At 35.1% G+C, this 9,981-nt stretch overlaps 1 protein-coding gene across 1 annotated transcript; it reads right to left on the bottom strand.

Annotated features, from left to right (window-relative positions):
• LOC139693398 (tetratricopeptide repeat protein 1-like) lies at nt 1–9,925 on the bottom strand. Its single transcript, XM_071591527.1, has 5 exons — nt 9,437–9,925; nt 8,890–9,063; nt 8,621–8,806; nt 360–414; nt 1–267 (listed from the first exon to the last, which is right to left on the bottom strand). Exons 1-5 carry the CDS (start codon nt 9,710–9,712, stop codon nt 143–145), a joined length of 816 nt encoding a protein of 271 aa, XP_071447628.1. The 5' UTR covers nt 9,713–9,925; the 3' UTR covers nt 1–142.
• Between the last annotated feature and the right edge of the window lie 56 nt (nt 9,926–9,981).

The following is a 9,981-nucleotide window of genomic DNA, read 5'->3' as shown; positions in this document are numbered from 1 at the left end:
TTAAAATTTTAATAGCATAATTTATTTTTTATGTTATATCACATAGTGGCAGAAGGTAAGTGAATAAAGTATTCTCACCAATGCCATAATACATTGCACTTTAACTGCAAATTTACAATATGAATTATTAATATTTCCATCATTAATTAGGATTATTTTTAAAGTTCACAGAATATCCTCCACTGTTTGGGTCCTTGGTCATTTGGAAGTTACTGGTTGAGAGACCGAATGGGCGAAGAATCATGTTTCCAAGATCCTTTAATTTTCCTGTCACATAAAAATCTCAAATTAGATAATGAACATAGACTAAATGCAATTGAATATTTTATTAACAGAAAATAATGAAGTAATGTATTTACCTAACATTTCTTCTTTTAGTTTTTCATTCCTCTCAGTAATTTGATCAGGTAACCTCTGAAAAAAGAAGTTAATTCATGTCTAAACTGAAAAACCACGTAAAATATTGCTACAATTACTTACAATTTTTACGACATGAACAAAATTATGCAAATACTGACAGAATTATCTGTTGAAAATTAATAATTGAAATAGTTAAAATATGCATTCAAAGTATAATTCAAGCACTTCAGTTGGTAATGAATTACTTGCGAACAATAAGTACTAACATTGTCAATTATATTTCCAAGTTATGAACCACATCTGACAAAGGATTATGTGAAATCTGTCACCTGTGTGGTTCAACATATATGTGGAGGAAACGATTATAGAGGCATGGGAAGAACTGGAGAGAGGAATGAAAGCCAGTGAGGAATTCATAAAATCAGTTACGTTCGCTGATGACCAAAATTTAGTTTGTCAGTCAGCCAAGGGGTTGCAAGCATTGCATGGTGAATTGGTAATTCAGTGCAAAAAATTTGGGATGAGAATAAATGTGAATAGAACCAAGATTATGCAGTTTTCCAGAAAGAGAGAGGCTAAGATAAACATGAAAACTGGAATGCAACAACTAGAGCAGGTGGAAGTTTGTGTATCTTGGAAGTGTTCTGGACCAAAATGGTCAAAGTATTAGTGACATAAGACGAAGAATTACATAAGCCGAAGAGACTTTCACAAGGAGGAGAAAATTGATGATGGGGACATTGAGTAAGGATATTAAGAAAAGGCTCATTAAAACTGCAATGGAGCATACTTATATACTGAGCAGAAAGACGGTCATCGAAGTAGGGTGATAGGCGTACACTGGAGACTTTTGAAATGTGGATGTGGAGAAGGATGGAGAATATTAAATGGACAAAAAGGAAAACAAATTAAGAAATAGGTATAGTGGGGAGGAGAGAGAATTGCTGGGAGAAATCATTAGGAGACAGGAAAAATGGATGTAAAACATATTGATTGGCAGTGGGATGTTGAAGACTGTGATGGAGGGGAAAATGTTAGAAAAACAAGGAAGGGGTAGGAATAGGATAGAGGTGTTGGACGGATTGAAGGGCGGAAATAAATACTTAAACAGAGATGAAGCATAACTTGTTGTAGAGTCGGATGTTAGGAGAGACGAGAGAATTATTTGGTAGTTGTGTCTATCCAAACCCTATCTTATCCAGTAGATAAACAATAAAAATATATGTGAAAATTATGTGGACATTGAAAACCTGACCACTCGCAAAGTCTCACTTCAGGCAAATAGGAGCTCCAACCAATAATGAACAGCAATGCAGCTGTCAGTCTTGTCACCATACAAAACATAAAATTCCACTATAGCAATCCTGTTGTTAAAATACTCCTCTACTATCAATCAAATACCAAATTTAGAGGAAAATCAATACCATAACTTCTGATTACCTATTTATTCCAGAATTAGCACTTCTCCTAGGACTGCATGTATGCATACTAGAAAGTGACGGTAGGTAAGATATTTCATTCAACACTTTGCTAAATATCAGCATTCATCACTTCACATTTACATAGTTACAAACGAATGGCTTTCTTTATTAAATTGGTATATGCTTCAAAGGCGTTTGAGTAATAAAATAGTCCATTGGAACATCCAAAGAAAAAGACAATATTTGAAAATTTGGTAAAAATATTTATGGACTTCAAACCCATCTATTTATTTCATGCTCATAGGTGTGTAGATTTTTGTATCTGCAAATCTTTCAATATTTATGGAAAAAGCTTGGGAATCATTATGTATTCATTAAACAGCTATGGCAGCTACTCTAAAACTATTAGGGTTTTTATTTATATTATTTAAAGATCTTTACACTCTGAAATTGTTGCATTAAAATGCACATTTAGTAGATGACTCCATCAAAAGCTACGATTGCGGCATCTCCTGCAGTTTCTTGGAATTTATGGAATTTACTTATATCAATCATCAGATATTCCAAAAAGATCATAGGGACCAGCAAATTTGAATTGGGACTGAGTACTAACAGTAAAGGAGCGATGAAACTTATAATTAGCTAAACAATATCCGCACTTTTCTCCTTTTTATTATTTAAGATCATTTTCTTTTTATACATATTCTTGGCATGTTAAAATTGATGTGATAATAAAATAAATCATAGCACAACTGAAATACGTGAGTACACCACAAAACCAGGTCATGGCACAATCCTGACCCTTTCTCCAAGCATCCATGGTAGAGGTCAACAACTGAGTTTTATTCCCTTCTTTTATTATTACAACTGGTAATTTACCAGTTAAGGTAGGTGGACACATTCCAAGGGTACAGTGACAATTCCCTTTTCTCTCCTAACAAAATGCAACCCAATATCCTACACTACAATAAGCCTCTCTTTTAACTCTGAATTCTTCCTTCCTCCCTTCATTGCATCCAACCTCCTTATCCTATTCGTGCCCCTTCCCCATTTGCCTAATAATCTCCCCACAGTCTTCAACATCACTATTCAGAATGCTCTGCATCCATCTATCCTACATTCGTTGGATTTCTCCCTTACTATGCTTCTTCCTACTTTTTTATTCAATATTATTTTCCCCTCACTTGCTCTCTTCCCCTCCACTGTATATATTAATCTATAACTATCGCTCCAGTAATCTCTACATTCCTTCCATTTCACCTTGCACAGACCTAAAACATCTTTATTTATTCTCTCCATCTATCAGTTATTTTCTAATTTTCCTGCCCTCAACATCTTCCTAGCATTCCATGTCTTAAATCTAACTTGGTCACCTTCTGTCAACTGTCGCTTTGCAAAGATATCATGAGATGACGACCTTGGAAGTCTTGTCTCCCCCACTGTTGGGCATGACATATGATTGCTTGGACCAAGTCGTGTAGATGCCAGGACTCAATTTCACTACGGTGTCCATCATGGCATTCTTGGTATGATTGCTCATTACAAAGAATAATTTTGCAGTCTACCAAGTGACTTCTAATCTCGATTTGCTCGAGTGTGTTCATTTTTAATCCTTCTGGGAAGATATGCAGTATTTCAGGGATAAAATTGCAATTGTTTTTAAATCTATGAATTTTTTTCCAAAGAGGGAATCATGGATCCAATTTATGTGACACCTGGCATGTTCCTTTTCCCTTTTCCACCTATGGTTTACCAGGAAGATCTGATACCTGAAAAATCACCCAGCTGGGGTTAAGTTGATGGTGACAGAGGCATCACCAGGAATCAAACCCAGGTCCTCCGGTCAGTAGCCCAGTGGTCAACCCACTGGATTACCACAATTGATGGGGAAATTGCAGAAAAGTAAAAAATATTGGCAAGTCTTTTCTTATTTCTGAAACTGAAATTCACTTTAAAAGAATGAAGATTTCAAATGATTGACGATATTGAATAAATCTGCAAGTTTATCTTGAAAGGACTGTTCCCAGAAGTTCCAATGTCATTGGGAGCAATGCATCAATACAGGAAGAGTGTGCCTTGAAGGAGATAGGATTCCCTAGTTAGAAAGTATATACATGTATGTCCAAAATTTATTAAAAAATTCCAAAATTTTTGAATAAACCTTTAATAAGAGGGTGAATGCAACTAGTAAAGGAAGCCAAGAAATATGATGTTTATCGAAAGAAAATTAATGAATGCAAATGTTTCATGAAAGAAAGTAGGAAAGGGTATACATGGCATAAACATAAAAAATATATTTTTTGAATGAAATATTAAGCCATTTTGGGATTGGGTAAAAAGGGTCAAAACAGAGGGAACTCAAAGGGATGAATTCAATAACAATTAACAGCGGTGAAACCGACAGGGATACAGAGTTAGAAACTGTTGGAGGAAGTATTTTGATGATAATTATATATAATGGCAAAGATTCGGAATATGAGTCAGATTACATTAAGTCATGACGATGAATGCAAACCATTGATGTAAATGAATATAATCTTGCCAGAGAGCAAATTTAATTTTACAAGACAACTATGGAGGGAAGGAAAGTAAGACATAAAAGACATAACGCAAGTATTATAGAGTGACTAGTCTCATGAATAATCTAAGGAGAGAGTTTGGTTAAACAATGAAAGAGAATTGATAATACCATAGTAAGTAAAAAATATTGTGAATGCAATGTAGTTTATGCCTGGTTAGGGATGCACAGATCATCTAGCCGCTCCTTAGCCTGTATCTGAGAAATATGTACATGCAAGTATGCGCAACGAAATTCCCAAGCATATCTGCGGATTTGGGGAAAGCAGGACAAATAAAGCAAATCTGAGACACTAGTGAGTGAATGAGCAGTTATTGAATGATATTACAGAGATGTATACGAGTAAGTTGTAAGGTAACGTTAGACGTGAATGGGGCCTTGGGTAACTGGTTTAAAATAAAACATGGTGCGAAACAAAGATGTATAATGCCATATTGTAATTGTAATGCCACTGCTATTCCATGGATAAACATGTTAAATGGATTGTGGGATGAGCCATGTTCATTGAATAAAGATGTAAATGCACCCATACATATGTTGCTAGAATGTAGTAACTAGAATGAAAGTGGTCATACATTTGCAAGGAAGTGTGGGAAGAATGATTGCACATTGAGCGTAAGTTGTGAAAGAATTGAACATGAAGATGCTATCGCACAACTTGGCAGAAAGTTTACAAAAGATGGATTAACATGTAAATAATGGTTGTAGGCAACACGCAGAGTATATAAAAAAAAATTGTCTAATGCAGAAAAAATGTCAGCATATCAAGGTGTAATCCTCCCCACATCATGTTCTGGAAGTTTAACCTCGGTATGCCTTGACAAGCATTAATGTCAACTGAATGTGGTGAGGATGGGATACTTGGGAGTGCTTGTGGTAAAAATGGCATAGTTTAGTGAGGGAAGAATGAAGTTGATCATGAAAAAAGTATATTCGATGCACAGTAAATAGATATGAAGCAATGTGCTTGATCATGTTAAGAGAATGGATGGGAGTCAAATTAATGAGCAGATAGATACACGTATAAGAGAAAATGAGACAAAGAATGAGTTGAAGGGAAGTGGTAGACTAAAGAAGTAATGGAAAAATGTGGTCAAAGAGACCCCAGCATGGAATATAAAAGTCTCAAGGACATTTACAACATTAAAATGATTTATGGCTGTGAAAAAGGATAAATAAGTTAGCAAGGAGAGAGTATTATGGAATTAATTTATGGAAATAAGTAACCAGGTAGAATCTTTAATCAGGGTTTATTAAAATGCACCATCCCCAAACCAGAATTATATTAAGGGTATGCGTATCAATGGGATCCTATTGTTATAGCCAATGGGTTTGTTATATGTAGAGAAAAATAATAGGAACAGTTTGCATTTAATATGATGATGGATGGATGGATATGAATGGACAACCATTAAGGTTGTGGAGGTGATCATATCATTTTTTAGACATCAGTTGTATTTAATTAGGAAATTGATTGATTCTATGAATTGTTTGGAAATACTGGACTATCTGGTAGAGGGAGTTCTTTGGATCTATATTTCAATTTTAAATTTTTTGCTAATTTGTTCAACTTGCATAGTTTCAGGGTAAGTACACGGTGAATTCCACATTTTGCTGCTTTCATGAGGGGAAAAGAGATTTTTCATGCAGTTGCTGCAGACAGAAGTGCAATGTTACACGGAATGAAATTTTTGGTAAAATGTACACTGAGGAAAGATTGAAGGGTAGAGATTAATTCATTATGACTATTATTTATAAATTACTTCTAACTACACATTTCCAATAGTATACTATGAATAACTCTAAGATATTTATGGTTTAGACAACTTCAATTGTTCCCGGCTCAACTTTGTGGAAGTCCATGTTTATTAAATGAAGAACACAATGTATCTTAGGTACCTGATGATGATGCTTAAGCGTTGAAACTAGTTATACATGAATGAAGGACAGTGGAAAGATACATTGTGCTCTTCATTCAATATTTATAGACAACTTATTATTATTATTTGGCAGTCTACCAAAATGGACTGTAAACCTCTACATTTCTTAGCCTTGCTTACAGGTAAAAGACAACCTGACCCCACACTACAATAAACCAACCCGTCTTCAATTTTGCGTACATTTTAACTCTCTTTATTCCTTGCAAGATGCCAGGTCTTCCTGCCTCTACCTCGCTTGCCTAATATTCTCCCCTCTATCACACCCTTCAGCATTTCATTGCCAACCAAAATGCTTTGCGTCCACCTTTCCTGCCTCCTTCGAATTTTCCCTTACAATCTTTACTACTCCCCCATGCCTAATACTTCTTTGATTATTAACTAGTTGACCTTTATCGGGGGACACAATTGATTCATTTAATATATAATATATGGACAATAAAAAATTATGTAAAATACAAAAATCAAACTATTTCCCACTTTCCAATCATCCTAACACACTGCAGTTTATTCTACTCTAGCAAGGTTCAGAACACACGAGTTTAACTATTACATAAACATAATTACTATGACACCACACTATTTGTGAAGGCTAGAGCACAAAGATAAGATAAAGGAGATAGTACTTCAGCACAAAATGATATAAATATTTGTTCTTTCCTCAAATAATCAGGAATCATGATAGTCAAAAATCAAAGTCATAGTGAAAGTAGTAAAAAATTTAATTATAATCAAGGACCAAATTAAATGCTATGTAGACAACTAGGACATACTTAGGGGCATGTGCTGGCGTATACTCATTGTTTGTCCACATATTTGCAAGTGGGTAAGTAAAATAAGTTGCAAGAATATATGCATGTGTGGGTGTGCATTAGCATATTTTTTTGCTTGTCATGCATTCTATTTTACAGGTGGTGTCCAAATTGCCCCCACCACATGCCCTTGCAGTGGCTTGTAGGGTATTGGCTAGATGTACATGTATTCTAAGATTCAGCACTCCGTTACCATATAAGTGTAAAAACAACTGAGGCTCTTCACTTTAAGAGCATGGTTCTCACCAAGGAGAAAAATCTTTGATATGTTGAGAAGCAAGGGTAGTTATATCTAGCCATTTTCCATCTTTGATGAATGACCATTGACTACAAATATTTGAAATATATTTCAAACCATGGAAAGATGCATGAGAAGCCTCTACTGACAGCGTAATTCACATCATCACAGCACTGGGGAAAAACTAAATGTGGTTCCATGATCCTGACATAACACTGTGAGCCATTCATACTAATTAACTTCACTCAAGTTCCTAATCTTTACTTCATGACCCATGAGATATCAGATTTGGGGCAAGAGTTACCTGGACCTGTTTATCAAATGAAATTCTTCACAAGGGTTATGACTACAATGACTTTAATATGTTATATAATAATAGCAACAAAGGATTGGGCTTTAGGATGCATGGTAAGCTAATGCAGACAGTTATTGCATCTCTTAGAGAATATTTGGACCCACAATCAACAGATAAGCTCATGAGTGCATTTCAAACCAAACTAGTTTCTTTTCAGGATGAGTGGCTACCTCCATTGATTATTGACAAATGATGGTTACTTCATTCACGCTTGATTCTCACCAATTTTTCTCTTGAAAATTTTCACATAATCTTCAGCCATTATTGAGAGGACATTGAAGCTTATTATCACTATACTCTGTTCCAGAATGACAAAATATCACTACACTGGAAACCAACCAACTTTGACTCTGTATGCAATGTAATAATAAATGTAATATCACGGCAGTGGACTAAAATTCATGTATATAACTGGCAATGTTTTTTTAAGGACTCCAGGAAAATTTGCCCTTACAAAAGACACTTAAGGAAGTGGTGGCAAAACTACTTCTAAGACAAGACATCAAAATACTCTGCCGACATTTGAATTAAAAGATAACCCATAGAAGCAGAAGAACATGTGTTAAAACCAAAAATTAATGAACTCAGACAGAGATATTCATGTTTTTCCAACAGTCAATAAATGTGTGGATTTCTTCCTTCATTGTGGTATATTTGCCGGTTCAGATTATTATTTTTATCATGCAAACAGCAGACAAAATTCATAAATTTCATTTATTTTTTTAAGAACTAGAGTGGAACAGCAAAATTGTTACCGTCACTACAGCAATCATCAATTCTGGTTGCCATAGAAAAATTGTTAATGGAAAATCAAAAAGTCACACTCACAGGGTATCTTAATCAGTAATTGATCATTCTTTATTTAAAACTCCCAATTATTACGCTGCCCTAATAATATGAAAACTGAAAACGGACTTACTCTGACAGCTTCCCCTGCTTCCTTGTGATTTGGATCCAAAATTAGGACCTTCTTGAAGTCTTCTAATGCCTCATCCAGTTTATCCAACCTTTCATCAATTTGGGCCTTCCGAACCCATGCTTTTAAATATCCACCATCTAATTCTACCGCTTTTGTGCAATCTTCCAAAGCGGTTTCATAACGTTCCTAAAAGTAGTAAATTATACTACTTAATTCGAATTTAGTAATTACCAACACAGAGAATGCTATCAGAACCGAAATATACTTACCAACTTCACTTTGGCAGCTGATCTGTTGGCATACATTATAGCACGTTCTTTGGAATACTTTAATGGACATATTCTTAAGGCTAGCGTATAACTTTCTGCAGATTCGACGAAATTTCCCGCTTTGAACTGATCATTTCCTTCAGATTTATGGATTAAAGCTTCATCTTTCCGTCTCTTCAAATGATCAAAAAATAGCACATAAGACGAGTTTCATGTCATAAATATAATAGAATTCAAGTACATATTATCAAAAAAACTGATGCTGTATATAATATGGAATTCTACTTCAACCCGTTATGGTCACACCTGCCAGCAACCTCCCTTAACAACTTGTGCTAAGCTTGGTGGTGCGAATACAACGGGTTAAAGAGAGGAGAACCCAACGGCTACGAAAAAACTATTATTAGAAGATTAATCAATGAATAACGATACTTCAATCATCTAAACTTTATGAATTAACAAATTGGACAACAAATGCAATCTTAAGAGATATGTATAGTTCAACGGATCAAAATGACAGCAGAAGTAATTCTTCCAATAGGATTACCTCTTTCTCCTCCTCGGTATATGAAGCCTCAGCGTTCTTTAGTTCTTCTTCGTCTATCAAATCGCTCTCGACATTACTCTGAACATTATGTTCACTGGGGTCACTTTCTTCATCTTCGGCATCAACACCAACACCTGGTCTATCAACTTCGTCAACATCATCACCACTCACATGAAGAGACGTTTTGTCCAAATCTGATACAACTTCATTTAGTATACCTTCCTTGCTTGCCATTTTTACACCAGAAGGGACGTGCATCTCACTTTCATCGGCCATAGTTATCAGGATAATGTAAAACAAATCAAATGAATAATACCTTCTTATCAAATGTTAGTCCTTCATTTACACATTTTACACTAGTCCTAAAGGGTGTCAATATTGTCTCTCAAAACAATTACACGGCAGCCTTTTTTGCAGTTATTTATACAGCCAGATCTACACAAATGAAACAATTACAAAACTTCACTTTCAAAACCTTTGTCTAAATTTTAACTTATCGACTTACTACAGTTTCATAGCCATCTCAACAATTACGCACGTGAATT

This window comes from Hetaerina americana, unplaced genomic scaffold, assembly GCF_022747635.1.
Source record: "Hetaerina americana unplaced genomic scaffold, ioHetAmer1.1.p SCAF_485, whole genome shotgun sequence".
Classification (NCBI taxonomy): domain Eukaryota; kingdom Metazoa; phylum Arthropoda; class Insecta; order Odonata; family Calopterygidae; genus Hetaerina; species Hetaerina americana.
Note: the sequence above shows the minus strand (reverse complement) of the source record. Positions and strands in the feature narration are given on the sequence as shown.